The sequence below is a fragment of the Lampetra planeri genome, chromosome 52, assembly GCF_965212315.1.
Source record: "Lampetra planeri chromosome 52, kcLamPlan1.2.h2, whole genome shotgun sequence".
Classification (NCBI taxonomy): domain Eukaryota; kingdom Metazoa; phylum Chordata; class Hyperoartia; order Petromyzontiformes; family Petromyzontidae; genus Lampetra; species Lampetra planeri.
The window spans coordinates 1,714,541-1,732,542 of record NC_136158.1 but is presented as its reverse complement, the minus strand read 5'-3'; the positions used below and the strand labels follow the sequence as shown (position 1 = coordinate 1,732,542).

The following is an 18,002-nucleotide window of genomic DNA, read 5'->3' as shown; positions in this document are numbered from 1 at the left end:
TCAGAGTTGCCTGTGATTGGATGGAATCCATCACACGCTCTGTGCGCTTTGTGCGTCATGTTCGGAGCAGCGTGCGAATTCGCCTCCTCGCCTGCTGTTGATTCGATCGAACGAGTCGTGTTCTTTGATTTGTGTTGTTATTTTTGTTTACAGTAGCCTGCTGATGTCGAGTTAGCGGCGATTGAACGGAATCCATAATGGGTATATCTTAACCGTGTGTCTTTCTCTCATTCGCTGTCCTAATTTGTTCGTAAAAGCCTCAACAGTTTGTTTTTATCACAAATCGTGCAATGGATGCGATAGTCGGAAGGACGTTATCAAACCTGTTGATTTTACCAACAAATATATATTGTGTAAAGCGGCACTCTTTTGAACTAAATCGTTCAATGGAAACCCGGTAAGATCCAATTAAAACTATTTCGCACAATTCAGCCAGGAATAAAACGCGAATTTCTTGAGAAAGGACGCAGCGAAACCGCTCCAACAGCACTAGACGTTGGAGAGAAAGTCTTAAGTCTGGCTCTGAGTGCAGTGGATTAGCAAAGTGGGGTGTGTTGAAGTGCGTTGGGGCTTGCAACACAGCCTTGCGTCGTTCTAGGTGATCCCCAGCAGTGCAAATCGGATATAATTGAAGAGGCTAGTTGTATCTTCATTTGTTGTAACTAAATTTAAGTTGGTGTGCACCAACGGCGATTTTGTGTGTGTGTGTGTTTAGATCGAGTGCGTGTGTGCGCTGTAGGTTGTAAGAGTATTTTTTTATTGAAACTCGCAAATCAGCCACGAAGATGCGCGATTGCCCCACCACATCCACGCAATTAAAAGGGGCAGCCACGCGAGAGATTTGTTTTTATTGCCCGATTAATTTTTTTTCTAATAAATGCCTCCTGTGGGCATGCAACAGGCAATCGAAAGCTACGCTTGCTGCTGCTGCTGTGCTGCTACTGGAGACACACAGGAGGCAGGGCGAGATCATAACCCAGAATCAGAATATGCATTTATACTGCAGGAATCCAATGAGCTATAATGCTCTTTTTTTAAAGATGTCCAATAGGGGCACGGGGTAAGAACGTCACGAGAACAAACAATAGAAAAACACGATAGTGGTGCAAAGTACAAGAAAGGTAAACAAATCATCCAAAACACACATATAGATAAAACTAAACCATCCCCATCCTGCCAGGCAAAGCCCACTGAGGTATCAACTTATTTTTCAGAAGCGACCACAAATGATAGCTCAACAAAGTGGCACCATCATTCGGACATTAAACCACCAAAATAATCTCAATAGTCTCAAAGAAAGTTTCCAACTCATTACCCATTGACCAAAAAAAAAACCCTCCAACCACCTCTTACCCCAAAGCTGGATCACCAACTATGTTGGGGGGGGGGGGAACAGCAAAAAAAAAACCCGATTCTCGGTCCGTGCCTCGTGTTGTCCAGCACCGCGCCCGACGTTTCGCGCCGAGCATTCCTCTCGGCTCCTGAAGGAAGGTGCCCAACACGCAGCGGAGGGGAATCCTCGGGCGTTGTGCCCGAGCAACGCGCGGCACGAGACGGGCAGAAACGCACCCGTGGAGAGGCGCCGTGCGGTCATACCGCCGCACCGTTGTTCGTGAAACGTAGCGGCTCCATCCCGCCAATGACTCCACGTGGCTATCTCCTCACCTCCCATGAGCCCCCCCCCCCCCCCCGCTAATGTGGCAAGCAGATGGAAGCACAGTAATGGAATTCTTCAACGTATCCGTGCGTGGCTTTAGGTGTTACTCCCTCATACGCACTGGCTTTCTCCGGATAATCTGCTTTCTTCCTACGAGACGTACATTCATAATTGCACTCCTACAAAAAAAAAATAGTGCTTAAAATTCAGCGAGGCTTTCCTGAATGTATTTCCTGAAGAAGCTTCCGGAACCTGGAGCGAAACGTCGGACAACACGCCGGAGTGCCGTCCAGCGCAGCTGCGACATCCTACGTCTAAAAGGGCTTGTCGTAATTTTCGTCTGTGCAGCGCACACAATAATTCACGCGTGAACACACCGCTTTAATTCTATATTTGAAGCTTTCATGACTGCAAGGATTCATATTCTTAGGTTGTTTTCGGTAAAGTCACGTAGGTAAAATGTTTTATTAAAATTAATAAAAGTAAAATAAAAATAAAATAAAAATCACGACGTTTCGGAAGCAACACAAGCTTCCGTCTTCAGGTGAAACCGTCACAGCACGATAGCTGTATCAAGTAAGAATATGACTCCGCGTTGACTCATCCGCTCATGGCCACTGTCTCTTGTCACCTCCCACAATCCCAGATCACAGACGACGTGGTGGTCTCTTCAGCCGAGTGTCCCTCTGACGACGAGGACCTTGAAGAGTGTCAGCCCAGCTCAGGTGAGACGTGAACTACCTCGCCTGGTTTCCCTTTCTACCCCGCCACCGCTTTTGTTCCCTTCATTTTCGCTCCTCTCCCTTGGCTTCCCCTTCCCCATGTTAAAGAAAAAAAACACAACTACGCTCTCACTCACGGTCCCTGCGTGAGTGGGGCAGAGAGGGCAATCCCCCCCACCTTCCCAGAACCCAGGAGCACTGAGTTCCGTCTTTGTTCTGCGACATTTCTGTACTCCCCCCCCCCACCACCACCACAACTTTGTTACGGTTTGTGACTTGCACCGCGTTCTTGTCAAAGTTTTACACTTTAAAAAAAAACGACCTCCACTGGTATGCAGGAGGTCGTGGGTTCGATCCCGACCCTGACGCATGCTGCTGTATATTTGAAGTTTGCGGTGTCTCTCTCCCCGCGTTTCTCTCTCCCCGTGGTCGCGTGGATTTTTCTCCGGGTGCCCCGGTTTTTATCCCTCCACATTTAGAATCGACAGTATTCATTCGGTTGCTAGACATGTCCACGTGATAAGCCACTTAGCTGAGCTATCATTTGTGGCCAGGTCGCATCTGAAAAAGAACTACGCAGCTCAGTGAGCCTTAACCGGTCAAATAAACACGATTTATTTTTCAATAGTTCTATATGTGTTGCCTGACAGCACGTGCGTCAGCAGTCTTGTGTAGGCTACCCGGGTGATCTTTGCCTTTGTGCGCGCAGCTTGCTATGTTCGATGCGCGGCGGGTAAATCTCGAAAGTCACGTGGCCGCTACAATCACAAGGAGGAGGAGCGTGCCGTCACACCGAACACACCTGGCGCGCCATGTGTTGCAAGCCCTCTGGAAGCTTGCGAACATACGGGCGATTCCACGTTAACGTGACTACGAGAACGACGCCAGGCGTATTAGAAACGGGCGGTGAAATGTCGGGGGGGCGGAGGGGGGGTGTGTAACAGCGCCAAATAACTGCGATGCAAGAACGTTTGGAAAAACGCTTTGAAATCTCAAATGGTGCTCGCGTGTGAAAACGTTGCGAGTGTCAATATCTGCGCCGCGTTTTCCTGATTCCGATGCCGTGGCATCGATCGCGTTGAGAGCATTGCGTTCGCGAACGAGGCATCAGCCCGCTGATTGAAAGGAGGGTTCTTCAGCTCACGCACGCACGGTCCGAGGGCGTAATATCTCAGCGAACGTCTTCTCGGTGGTTCGTAGGCTTGAGTAAGGCATGTGAGAGTATCTTCTTGGTTCTTTCGGTAAAGTCACGTAGAAGGGAAGTAATAAAATAATAACAAGTATAACCCGTAAAAACAAAGTTTTTCACTATAAATCCTTTATATGCGTGGCGGCTAGAGTCCTCTCGTCCTCTGGCTTGAGATGGCTGCCACCTATGCGTCAGATGATTGCATTGCACCATTAAGCAATTGGTCATTAAATACAAAAAAATTGTCCTAAAAAGTGTAAAATTTTGGGAAAAAATTTTCACGAACATTAATTGTCACGCACAACGAGTCTGTGTGGAAAATGTCAGCTCGATTGGATCACGGGAAATGGGTTAAAAAACGACCGAAAGATTTGCACGGTCCTAAGCAAGCAAGTGAACTTAATATAAAGGATTTAAAAAATAAAACACAACGCAAGCTGCCGTCTTCAGGTGGAGAACAGGTCTGTCGAGTAGGCAGACTCTGCAGACCTGTTCTCCACCTGAAGACGGCTGCTTGCGTTGTGGCCGAAACGTCGTGAGAATTATTTTGTTATGTTTTAGTTTTATTATTGTAATACTTCCCTTCTACGTGACTTTACCGAAAGAACCAAGAAGATGAATCCCTGCAGTCACGAAAGCTTTAAATCGAAAAATCATGTGAGACTAGTCCCCACGGCCGTCGCGATGTGTTGTGCCGGACGGGGAGATATTTTGCGGGAGGCGGTAGAAGGGTGAATCTTTCCAACCATAGCGTGCGGTTATATCCATTCTGCAGATTTGCGATTTAGCGCAACGCACACCGTACAACAATCAGCAGTCAGACTGGGCCAATATCATAATTATACGCCAAGACAAAAACCCACGGAACGCACGCAGTTACTGACGAACAAATCAAATCATGAGTGCATTTTGTTACTGTGCCATGTATTGCAACGCAAGGGCACATGGCGTCATCTGGTCCAACACCATGTGAGACTAGGCTCTAAGGAAAGCTGTCTCGGGTGTGGACCAACTTCAGTACATTATCAGAGTTATATTTTTTGTTTGCATTATGACTGCAGGTATTGTGGTCTATGCAAACATCACTCCTTGCAAAAAAAGGTGTCAGTTTTGTTGCCAGATAAAAGGGTAAAAAACCAATTATCAATTATCCTATAGCACATGGTTCGATCTGCGGTAGTTTAGCCATAGGTGGGCGATGTTTGCTTTCATATTTCCTCAAGTTCGGTTCGGCAAATTTGTATCGTGACGTCGGCAAAAACCACGTGGCCAATCTTTTTTTTGGTTTGTGTGTTTGTTAAGTTCTCGAATTGCATCAACTTGGTGTTTGAACGCGCGCTGTGGAGCAGACGGTGGCGCGCGTTTACGGTCGATACAAATTTTGCGAGATTTGTCCGAACCATGACGACCGTGGGGGGTTTCAAGCCTCGAAACCCCCCACGACGATGCCCCCGCTTGGAGCAACGTCGCCACCCCCCCCCCCCCCCCCGGTACGTAACGTTCGAATCCCCAGCGTTGCCTCGCGAAAAAGTAATGAATGCTTATTGATAAAATGGCAAGAGGGGTGGTGGGTTTTTTGTTGTTGTTGTAAAGTAAACCAAAAAATATTTCTCTTTCTTCGTTTGCCACGGTATTTTTTTTTCTCTCTCTCTCTCTCTCATTATTCCTCGAAAGGAAATGTTTTTCGCAAAGAAGATAACATCCGCCGCCGTATTTGAAGGGATTGATCCGCAGGCCCTTTATGTCATCCTCTATTTCGCAGGCGAAAAAGGCACAATAAGATGTCCTGGGGTGGGCTCGCGATGCTTCATTGTTTCATGTGACCCGCGGTAACTTTCCCCGCCTTGAGCGGCAGTGCAAATATTATTCAACGAGCAAAAATATATTTATTTTGGAGGGTGGGAGGGGTAAGTTTTTTGACGTGACATACAATCCTCACTGATTCCTGCCACTTGAGACATTTATTGTTCTTCAAACAAAAGTAAAATCATCTCTCTCTCTGTAAAAAAAAGAGAAGAACAAGCGATTTATAGGGAAGACAGACAGAGAGCGAGCATCCCCCGTGTGTGTGTGTGTTCCTGCTGTACCCTTAGCTGGCGCGTCTGCGATGGGAGCGCAGAGGCTTTCTGCCGCAAGGCTGCCAATGCACGCTCCACTCCCAAACTGTGCAGCATCTGCTAAACGCACAGCATCTGAGAGATATGCCCTTTACGGAATCGCTTTGAATGTTCGTGCCGTATATATGTTAATGGCGGGCAGTAGGAGTAAATGCACACGTCGGAGCGAAATATAAATCAGTTGTGGCTATTGGCAGTGAAATTTTTCGTATTTCTTTTATGGAAGGGGTATATAGTTGATCATCGATTATATTATCCGGCGATGCCGGATAATATAATCGATTATCCGGCGTTCCCGGACCGGCAAAACCGCTCCTAAGGCTGTACCCAGTCCGGCTTTTGGCACCGTATGCTTGACAAAAAAAAATAGCAGCGCTTGATTTAACGTCAAATATTATATAGAGTACATTATACACTACATATAACTTAAACAATGAAAATACCGCACTATATGCACATTGCCCCATGCAGAATCTTCGAGATTGGAGTGGTAAGTACAGTAAATACAGTCACTTTTAAAAGGCTATTTAATGTCTATTTGTATGATTATGTGTGCCAATTAAACTAAATTGAAAACACGCAAAAAAACATAATGTCATCCAAGAATGCGCAAAAATAATCTCTTTTAAATCATGATGATTGGTGATTATCCGGCGTTTTCGAAAATTCGGCTTGCCCACTCCGTAGGCGCCGGATAATCGATGATCTCCTGTAGTTGTGTAACACCGTTGCTGATCACAGACCCCAAACAAGGCCCAGAATCGTCCGCATCTTTTTACTCCCAACCCTGCTCACCTCCATCACTCTCCAATAGCTTTAGTTTGAACTCTAGGCTCGCGCCCAGCCCATTGTTTCGAGCCAACAGCTTCACTTTGAACTCCATGACCACCTCCTAGCCCATGCCCCGCCCCCACACTCACCCTGCCCCCCCACCTCGCAGCTATATAATCCCTCGTCACAGCCATTTCTTAGGCATAATTCAGCGATTGTTTTTTCGCTGTTTGTCCCCACCTGAGGACGGGCGCTTGGGTTGTGCCCGAAAAGGTCGTGATTTAATTGAGTTGTTTTCATTTTATTTTATTTTTACCTACGTGACTTTACCGAAAAAAGAAACAAAGAGTATGGATCCTTGCAGTCACGAAAACTTCAAATCTAGAATTAAGTCACTAAGTGACATATAAATAAAACATATACGGACAAATTTGCAAAAGCATCCAATTTCCTGCCTATGTTTCAACAATAAATGCAAAGCTTGGGAAAGGCAGCAATTCAACAAAAACAACAGTCCCAGACCACGGCAGGACAACGCAAAATCCCCCAATAGAATTGCAACGTGCAAAAGTGTCTGGACAGAGTGCGAGGTGTCGATGAGACGACGCGATCAAGTTTGGTCAACCGGAGGGGTGGGTCCATCGCATGGGAGTAAGAGTCAATGAGTGAAGTTCACGCGAATAATCACGCGTCACTTAATGAGAGCACAGCTACTGCTGGATATCCCTCCGTCGTCGGCTAATGCCTCCTTCTGTTTTTTTCTCTACTTGGCAGTCAAGAGAATATGCCAAGTACACATTTAGCACAAAATCACGCACACATCTGTTTAGCACCGTAATCACACGAGCTCGTGTTGGTCTCTGGCTCAACAGCTGCCGGATTACAGTGGGCATTTATGATAGAGATGATGAGTGTGTTAATGATCATCACAACCCTTTATCCATCCACTGCTCGGATGAAGACCTCCCCTCGCCGTGTCGGCCATGGCAGTTATGGGAGCTGCTCTAACATACTTCATGATAGGTTGGTTATTGGTTCTTGTAGGGGTGTTTGTGGGGACCAGAATGTGGTGAAGAGATGTAGCTACGAGATAAACACATTCCTGCGGAGGGAGCTGGTAGGAACGTTGGGTTGCTCGGTCAATGGCCAGGGTCAACGGCGGCGTGGTGTATTCCGCAAATATGCCCGACTGTGAGGGCGGGCACAAGCCGGCGTGAGTAGGTTAAACGTTGAGTTTTATAAGGGCACCACGGGGTGACCAGCCTCTCCCCACCCAGCCCCACCCTCCCCACCGTAGCCCCTCCCCACCACCACCCAGCCCCTCCCACCCCCACCCTCCCCACCCAGCCCCACCCTCCCCACCCAGCCCCACCCCACCCTCCCCTCCCCACCCAGAACCTCCCCACCCTCCCCTCTCCACCCAGCCCCACCCCTCCCATTTTTGAATGCACGACGGACGGACGGACGGACACAATAATCCCCTGTGGGCTGGTGGAACCAGGTGGTTCCTACCAGTACCAACCCGGCTAAGCTGAGTTCAATTTCCCGGCGACGGCCAGCATCAGCGGTGAGCAAGTGTCTGCACCAGCCCTAGCTACCCCCGTACCTCCCTGTACCAAACCCAGAGTGACCACCGTGATTGTCCTGTCCCGTCAAACAACCCTCGCGAGCAACGTAGCGCAGGGAAGACGTCATATCCAGCAGTGGATAAAGGGAGGTCGGTGTGTTTTAGGGTTGTAAAAAAACTAAACTGAGATAGAGTAACTTGACACTAATAATGCTTTTGATTAATTCCTTTACCCGGGAGGGCTTTGGTGAGCCTTAAAGAATTTTTCAGGGGGAATGTCCTGCTTGAAATATTCGTTGAGGTCTCCGTTTAGTATTTTATCCACGTGGTGGGAAAACCGGAGTTTCTGAAGACGCGTATGTACGTACGCACGTTGAACTTGTTTCACACCGTACGTAGCCAATCGTGCTAATCGGAGGTGCGGGGAAAGGACAACAAACTAAACACAAAACGCAGTTATAAAGAAATTAGTTTTAAATTTAGATTATTTCAAAGTGCATAGCTCCATTGGCTTCTTAATATCGGAAGGAAGAGCGTTCCAGACGGCCGCAGAAGTGTATCTGAAAGCGCGTGATGCTGTGCTCATCTGTATTCGATGGCTAGCCAAAAGCCGCTTTTGTATGGATGACCGGAGTTCCAAAATTATATTCAAATTATAAGCTTATGTGAAACGTAGGTTAATTCATCAGGCCAAGTTGCGCAAACAGCACGGGAATTGAATAAACAATACAAACAATATGGTAAAAATGAGACAACATAATGCATTCTTATACTGATAGGTAAATTTCGATTTATAGCTTCTTTCGTGACTGCAGGGATTCATATTCTTGGTTCTTTCGGTAAAGTCGCGTAGAAGAGAAATACTAAAATAATAAAAAATAAAACTTAATAAAATACAATTCTCACGATGTTTCGGTCACAACACAAGCAGCCGTAAATATAACATTTCCGAATCTCGGGAGCATAACACAGCCCCTCTAGAGGGTGTTTTTGGCCTACTCTTTCTTCCAAGCTGGCCAGACGTCTTGGAAAAAAGAGGAAGTACACACACGTGACCCACCACGCACACGACCTCTACCGGTCGACCGACGGTGGTGCTGCTCATTCAGAGTCGAAGGCAACTGCCGACCGCACGTCTTCGCAAATCGTCGCCGTGTTGGAGTTTGTGTGGATCGCGGACGTGCATCGTGAGATAACCACGGCTAACGAAAGAGCTTCGCAGATCGTCGGATTTCTCCCGGACAAATAAAGATTCGGATTCCGACAAAAATTCCCAACGTTATATTTTTTAATCACTGCGATGGCCCAAATTTAGTGCTCGGCACGATCTACAGCACGCGGCGGATAAAGAGCATCATCGTCATCATCGTCGTCGTCATCGTCATCATCGTCACGATCCATGGGCAGAGAGCCCGTAGGTGTCACTTGCTCATCTCATCACTCGTTTCCACTTTCCTCCGTCTACTGTGCCAACACGCTCAAGTAGTGGCCACATCTTCTTGGTTCTTTCGGTAAAGTCACGTAGAATGGAAATAATAAAATAAATAAAATAAAACATTATACAATCTTTTATTATATTATTTTATTATGTTTTTAGTGGCCACATCTTTCTGGCACCTAATCTCCTACGATGTCGTTGTCAAGACATTCTCTCTTGGGTCTTCCTCTCTTTCCGATCGCTGCCATTTGTCCGACACAACACACTTTGAATTTTAATTTTCCACTCCCCCTCGCTGTCTCTCCTCCCTGGCTCCTCCCCCCCTCTCTGTCTCTCCTCCCTGGCTCCTCCCCCCTTTCTGTCTCTCCTCCCTGGCTCCTCCCCCCTCTCTGTCTCTCCTCCCTGGCTCCTCCCCCCTTTCTGTCTCTCCTCCCTGGCTCCTCCCCCCCTCTCTGTCTCTCCTCCCTGGCTCCTCCCCCCTTTCTGTCTCTCCTCCCTGGCTCCTCCCCCCCTCTCTGTCTCTCCTCCCTGGCTCCTCCCCCCTTTCTGTCTCTCCTCCCTGGCTCCTCCCCCCCTCTCTGTCTCTCCTCCCTGGCTCCTCCCCCCTTTCTGTCTCTCCTCCCTGGCTCCTCCCCCCCTCTCTGTCTCTCCTCCCTGGCTCCTCCCCCCCTTTCTGTCTCTCCTTCCTGGCTCCCCCCCCCCCTCTCTTGCCTATATAGCCTCTTGTTACAGCAGCCCTTTTGCCCACTTCATCAGTTGTTTCTTGCTGTGGTTGTCACACCTGATGACGGACGCTTGTGTTGCGCCAGAAACGTCGTGATTTAATTTGTTTCATTTTAAACCTACGTGACTTTGCCGAAAGAACCAGAGAGTATGGTTTCCTGTTCTTGTCCATCCTACAAACGTGTCCAAATAGTGCCGGTTCGCTTCTCATCACCGCCTGCCTGCATGAGGTCTTCTTCTTTGTCTTTCTTAAGTCTGCGTCCGTCACCCTTTGGTTCCAGCTGAGACGCAGCAGTGTCCTTCTGTAGCAATACATTTCAAGTGCCAATATCTGGTCTCTATTAAGCCGTTTTTTAACGTCCAAGTCTCGCAGGCAGTACAAAGCTGTACTGGGCACGCATGTTCTTAAGATGAAGGGCATAACCACTGTCTAATTTATGCACAGGAAAAGGAGGCTATGTTTGAATGAATTATGCAACCGCTTACAATCACGACGGCACGTCGCCCCAAGCTGTACTCGGCATATGCGGAGGCACTTTTCAATAACAACAACAACATTCTTAGGTGATAATAGATGCAAATAAACATGATAATTGGCTTTTTACCCTTCTATCTGGCAATAAAACTGAAACCTTTTTTACAAGGAGTCATGTTTGCATAGACCACAATACCTGCAGTCATAATGCAAACAAAAAAACATAACTCTGTATGCACTGTCCTTGAAGTTGATTGGTCCACACCCGAGACAGACCAATCAACTTCAAGGACAGTGCATACAGAGTTATGTTTTTTGTTTGCATTATGACTGCAGGTATTGTGGTCTATGCAAACATGACTCCTTGTAAAAAAAAAGGTGTCAGTTTTGTTGCCAGATAGAAGGGTAAAAAAACAATTATCATATTTTTTGCTGGCAAATGAAGTTCCAATGGTGCAAATAAACATGTTTGTATGATTCGTATACACCCCCCCCTCGCCCCCGCCTCCGCCTTACCACACCGTTCGAAAATAAACGAGCGCACAATGCTAACCGCCGTAAGTCAACAGCTGAAGCTGACGACCACGTTGTTATTAATTTTTGAGAGGTCATTTTTTATCAAGCAACTTTCTTGTACCTGGTGTGTTGACAATGCTTGTTTTTTTGTTTTCATATGGCTACAATAACTGCCGCCCCCCCTCGGCCCCCCTCTGGTCTTCGCAACTGATAGCCTCACAGTGATGACATCACCTTTGCTCGTCTATTACTTAAGACCGAAACGGGAGGAATTCTCCACAATTCTGGCCATCGCCTGATGCAGCTGGTTGTTGTAGTCACCAGCGGAACGTCACAACACCCGAGTTGTAAATGCTGTGGGTTTACTCTCCAACACAGACCGGTGTGCCGAAGTAGTAACTAATAAGCACGTTTTGTTCACGTGACAACGCTTACCAATTGGCTGCATCGGGTGGTGGCGGGTTCATCGACACACATTTATATTTACGCGATTTAACCCAAAAAAAACTTTGTTATGGATTGGCACGGCAGCTGTAACGATGGTGCAACGTTGTTTTTGTCCAACGAGCAGCTGTTAGCCAATCAGCAGGGTCGCGTGCATTGGGGTGTCCTCCTACCTCTTCCTAGACATCCAGCGTGGAAGTAGAGGAGGCCAAAACACCCGCTAGATGGAGGGTGCAGGATTCTCTCCGTTTGCTCCCTCTAATTGGGGAAGTCGTTCCGCCAGCAGGGGGTGTGAGCAAGCCATTGCAGGGCTGCTCCTGCAGCTTTTCGTTGACATTCCGACTGTGCTGGTGGCATCGGTGTCACGGAGATGGAGATATTGATGCCGGGAACTCCGGCGCGAGCAGTGCATCACCTCGCTGTTTGTCGAATGGCCATGCTTCGAGGTGGCTAAGTAGAACTGCTTCTGGAAGTCACTTCTAAAGATGTCTTTATCCACACAAGGGAGAGGACATCTTCATTTCCCTGCCATTATTTTTTTAAGTCTCAGAGCTTGGAAATCGGCCAATTTAATTGAAAAATCTCATTTAATGTGATGGGGGGCGGGGGGGGAGAAGGGGTGGGGGGTTGTGCAGTCATTGGTGACTGGACTGAGAACATCAACGGCATCTTATCAACTCGCCACACTTGAGAGCCCAGTTTTTGCACGGGTGGCCGTACACACTTAAGCCCAGATCCTCAGGAGTGTCAGCTTAATTATTCTCAATCCCTGAGACGCTCGGCCCGTGTCTGATTTAGCGTAGATTGTTGTTGTTGTTAGCCGCCTGAACAAATTTGATGCGGGTAGAAAGTTAGTGCGGCCGCGGTCCAACCAAATGGTAGAGGCTTTGCCCTGCTGCCACCTTCAGGGAGGGGTTTACAAAAGTGTGCCATTCGTGGACCCCTCTGGGCAATCTCAAAAAAATCTGCGAAAAGCAACTGCAATTGATTGGTCTAAATGTATTAGCAGCGCTCGAGTGAGTGAGTGAGTATTGAGCAGATTTGCTTATGACGGGGCCCGGTATTCACGAAGACAATTTATGGCGAGCTCTGCTGGGGAGGGCCCGAGGCGTGGAATAGATGAGGTCTGATTGGACGAGGTCTGAATGGATGATGGATGAGGTCTGAATGGACGAGGTTTGATAGGACGATGGATGAGGTCTGATTGGTCGAGGTCTGGCCAGGTGGTTCAGCCAATCATCGCTCTGTGATTGATAGAAAAACAAATGAGTGTCACTTTGTCAGCAATCACGAGTGGCTGTTCTGTGGAGCGACTCGCCACCCCTGCCGTAGGCATGTGGAGCATCCACCACTGGGCTCAGGGCTCGAAACCAGGAGATGAACACCACCTCAGTGGCCACGGTGGCCAGGAGATGTTAACTGCCTCGCCTGGTATGGAGGAGGTCGTGGGTTCGATCTCGGACCTGACGCCTGCTGCTGTATATTTTGAGTTTGCATGCTGTTCCCGTGATTGCGTGGATTTTTCTCCAGGTCCTCCGGTTTTCCCCCTCCACATTTAGAAACACGCGTTTAGAGTATTCAGCTGCTATAAACTTCCACGTGATAAGCCACTTTCGTTGAGCTGTCACGTGTGGCCAGGTCGCTTCTGAAAAAGAACTACGTAGCTCAGTGGACCATACCTGGTAAAAGAAATCAAATGTGTGCACGTATGTATGTTGAATTTCTTTCGCAGCGTATGTAGCCAACCATGCGGGGGGGAAGGACATTAAACTCAACACAATAAGTATGGCGAGCGGTGTCGTTCAGCCAGCGTGCTATCAGCTTGGAGTACTGGTCCATAGACAACGCCAGTGGCAATTGGTATCTTTAGCTGACCTGGGACCTTGGTGTGTCAACTGAGAATAATAGGAGTACACAGGTCAGTGGAGTGTCAATAGGAAGGCCATCAGAACTCAGAAGACAAAGGCAGCCGAGGCACGCGCGCGCACGTGTGCGTGTGTGTGTTGCTGGTAGTGTAGCGGTTAGCGCGCTACGCTATGAACCTGGCGACCCGGGTTCGATTCCCGCTCACGGCTAACACCAGTGACGATTATCTGAACCGGTCCTGGGCCTCCCCTAGGTCGACTCAGCCTTAAATGAGTACCTGGTGCGGTGTGTAAACATCGCCACTGGGGAAACAAAGGCGGTCGGGCGTGGTGCTGGCCACCCACCCCCTCGTGTACCGTTCCGGCCTTCATAGGTGCTCGCTAACAGCACTTGCCCCTACAGTCTGTTAAGGCTATACGGGGGATCTTTATCTTCGTTGCTGGCCACACCCCACACTCCCTTTGTGTGTCATGTCGGCCTTGACGTAAGGTTAAACGGCATCTTTGTGTTGGAATTTCCGTGTGTGTATGTGTGTGTGTGTTCTTGTGTGCATATGTGGTGGGGCGGTCGTGTCGCGGTCAGTGCATAGCACAGCGAACCCGGCTACTCGAGTTCGATTCCCCCCCCCCCGCTGACGGCCCACGTAGCGTGATGAATGTACAAACCTCTCCTAGGTCCACTCAGCCACACATGCGTACCTGGTGCGGTGTGTAATCATCAGTTCTGGGGAGACAAAGGTGGCCGATTGTGGTGCTGGGAACACCGTCCCCTTCATGCACCCTTCGTAGGTGCTCGCTAACGGGACTTGCCCCAATAGCCTGTAAAAAATGTCTATATTGGGTACTATCTTTGATCGTGTACATTTCATTGTACTATATCATCACTCTGTGGGTGCGTCCAATGCTTTGGAGTGTTCCCATACGAAAATTTGTGTAATTTTCATTCTAAAATTACGGGAGCATTTACTCAAAACTCTTGAAGATGTATTACCTAATAGTTCAACCAACGTGGGTTCATATTTAAAACTGATTTTGATTAAAAACTCTTATTTCTTTCTCAGCATGCTTAATACTTTTTTTTTATATCTGCATTAAATTAACGCCTAGGCAATAAACAGAGAACACTATAAATCTATTTCTGTCTTATTAATTAGTCTCTTAAATTATTCTCATTTTCAGAGCCCTTGCATATGAGATGCCATTTATCAAGGGGCCTCACGCAAAGGAGAAAGGCAAAAATAAACAAGGCTCGAGTTCTCACCCAGATAAACGAAACAAACTTGAAACTTAAAGCATTACATACACAGAAAAGTGCTTTCCACAAATGAACCACCATACCTTGGCGATCTCGTCAATAAGCATAAACCATCATGACGTGAACTGTGGCTACCCTCGCAGCAGTTGGCAGCGGCTTTTGACTAAGCTATCGAACAAAGACGGTCACCGCATCGCGTGTTTTCATATGCGCTTCTGCGGTCGTCTGGAACGCTCTTCCTTCTGATGTTAGGATGCCACTGGAGGTATGCACTTTTAAATCGAGATTGAAAACGCATTTCTTGAGAACTACTTTTCATCTTTAGTTTATTGTCCTTCCCCCGCACCTCCGATTCGCACGGTTGGCTACGTACGGTGCGAAAGACGTACGTACGTACATACAGTACGCGTCTTCAATAACTCCGGTTTTCTCACCACGTGGAGAAGTACCCAACGGAAAACTCAACGAACATACAAACGAGGCAGGCCACACAGACCCACTTGCTGGCATGGTGGGGGGGGCAGGGGGGTTCATCCAACCATTCTCACAATTCAGTGGGACTCTATGAGACCTCCTTTACCAGTGGTTATTGCAAACATGATGCCTTGTATAAAGGTGTCAGTTATGTACCAGTTTAAAGGGTAAAAACCTACTACTATATTTTGCCACTGGTAAAGGAGGTCTCATAGTGTAAATGCTTACCCCGAGCTCTCAATACTCTGATAGTGCGCTGTTTTTGAGTTGTACGCCTTTTGGCGTCTTCTGATCCAACACCAATGGAGACTAGGCTCTGAGAAAAGCTGTCTCGGGTGTGGACCAATCAACGTCAAGGACAGTGCATATCATTATCATCATCAGAGTTGTTTCTTTTTGTTTGCATTTGACTGCTTGTGTTGTGGTTATTGCAAACATGATGCCTTGTATAAAGGTGTCAGTTTTGTATCAGTGGGACTCGTCGCATCTGCACCCCTGCCCGATTGGACCCCCATTGTCTCTTCCCCCTCCTTGGGCTCTCTGCGCCTTTCCTTTTATAGGCCCCACCCCTTCGCCTCTAGGCCACGCCTCTTCCTGTGCTGGCCCCGCCTTTTCCTCCACACATGGCGGGGGGGGGGCTGGATTGGGTAGTGGGGGGGGTGGAAGGTGGGGGCGCGGGGGAGTGTGTGAGTGGGCAGCAGTAGAGGTCGCGTTCGGAGTGGTTTCGGATTCACCAAAACGACCAGCATTCCTCTTAGAGCGATATAATAACACTGGTCAACACACTTTTTCTGGCATAAGGTATTCCAACTGTTATAAGGTAATTTTGGGGTGCTGATTCCAAATCTGGCATCAGTTTTTGTCTATCACATCAGGTTTTTGAGATATCAAATATTGCATTTTTTATAAAAACTGCAGAAGAAAAATATTAAATAAATGTGGATATCTACATAAAACGATATTATAAACACACTATCTTAAAAATACAGCACCATATTTTAACACTAAAGCAGTCACTGACTCGCAACAACTTGCAATCATAAGTGACAGAGTTAATTTCGGGTAAAATCAATGAAAATGGGGTATGCCGATAGCATAAAATGAGATGTGATTGAGCAAATCTGAGATCAGATTTGGAATCAGCACCCTGAAATTAGTCTAAAACAGCTGCAAAAGTCCAGGCCAGAATAAAATGTTTTTTTTTTGTTGACCAGTGTAATTTTTACAAGGCATATAGAATTAGTATTATACATGCAATATGATTATTATAAGGCATATATACTTATTGTTATAGATGCAATATAATGATTATTATAAGGCATATATACTTATTGTTATAGATGCAATATAATGATTATTATAAGGCATCTATAATTATTACTATTATGGTGAGGCATCTTTAATAATATGCCTTATAATCATTCTTATTATAGATGCATTTTAATCATAATTACCATTATTATAGTGCTTGAAGAGGGATGCTGATTGTGGCGATGAAGCCGCGCCATCGTCTGACTGCGATATTTCCCGTCGCGTTGAATCATTTTGAGTCCGAGCTTTCAACCTTTCACGGCACCGTTTCGAGTGTCTCTGCGGAAAGCGTGCATTAGATGTAAATGGTTATCGACCGCAGATCACACAGCACGGACGCTCATATTACAACAGGAAAACAATCTCGGTCGCTAACAATTAGCGACGCTGTCAGCGAGCATCATTTTGCAGGTAGAGCAATTGAAACGTAGGACTCTAATTGCGTAAAACGCACGCGACCATCATTTCTGCCTGGGAGTGGATACCGATCATTTGCGAGCGGATTACAGCCGACGGCATTCGACCGGAAATAATGCTCTCCGACAGTCTTAGGGAAATAATTCCGAACTCTGTAAAATCAATTGAAAACATACATCCCGTTGCAGTGGTTGGGGGGAAGCTGTGTTAGGGTGGACTAGCAGACCCACGCAATGAACCCAATGACCTCGGATCGATTCCCGGGCTCGGCTAACGTCAGTGCACAGGGTTGGTGTACGGTGATTTTTTCTGCAATATTTTGCTGTCTTTTCTTGGATTTTCTGCTTGCACATAGTCACTTTAAGATGTTTTCTTGTTCATGTGTTTGTTTTTTGTTTGTTGCGGTTGCACCCGATTCAAGAGCCGAATGGCTCACAGGGCTATACCTAATACATGAACTTTGAACTTTGAGTGATTCTGATCCGCTCCTGGGCACCCGCCCCCTGCCGCCAACTCGCATTGACGCAGAGAGGTGAAATATGGTCACGTAGCCCCCATGACTGACCCGACATAGGGATACCTTCATCCAGCAGTAGACTGACATAGAGGGCTGTGAGAAGGCAAAGGTGCAGCCATGCATTTACTCGCTCGTGCCACTGCTAGAGGTAGGACCTCGACTAAAGTCAGCATTAGAGAACTCCTACTGAGCCTATTTGGCCTGCTCTTCCATACTTGCCAGACAAATCAAGATTGAAAACTAATTAATTTAGAACTGATTTTCGCGTTTAGTTCGTTATCCTTCCCCCGCATCTCCGATTAGCACAGTTGGCCACGCACAGTGCGAAATAAATTCAACATACATACATACTTGCCAGAAATCTTGGAAGTGCTGGGAGTGTGCGCACTTTACCCCGCAATGTACGGACCTTACGGACCTTCCGATCGACTAGCTGATCTCCATATTTGTACCGCCGCATGGACCCAGGCCGTGGGGAGGTGGGGCGGGGGTGGAATGGGTTAAGAAATTCGCCCCGACGCTTCAAACTGCCACGCCGGGAGAT

General features: G+C 47.3%; 1 protein-coding gene across 1 annotated transcript in view; it reads left to right on the top strand.

The window, feature by feature from the left end:
• Positions 1-18,002, top strand: part of LOC144734590 (neurexin-1-beta-like) — a 530,465-nt gene that overhangs the window by 494,655 nt on the left and 17,808 nt on the right. The window contains exon 6 of the mRNA XM_078616842.1: positions 2,304-2,382. Within this exon, the coding sequence (XP_078472968.1) occupies positions 2,304-2,382 (79 nt within the window). The remainder of the gene's footprint in view (positions 1-2,303; positions 2,383-18,002) is intronic.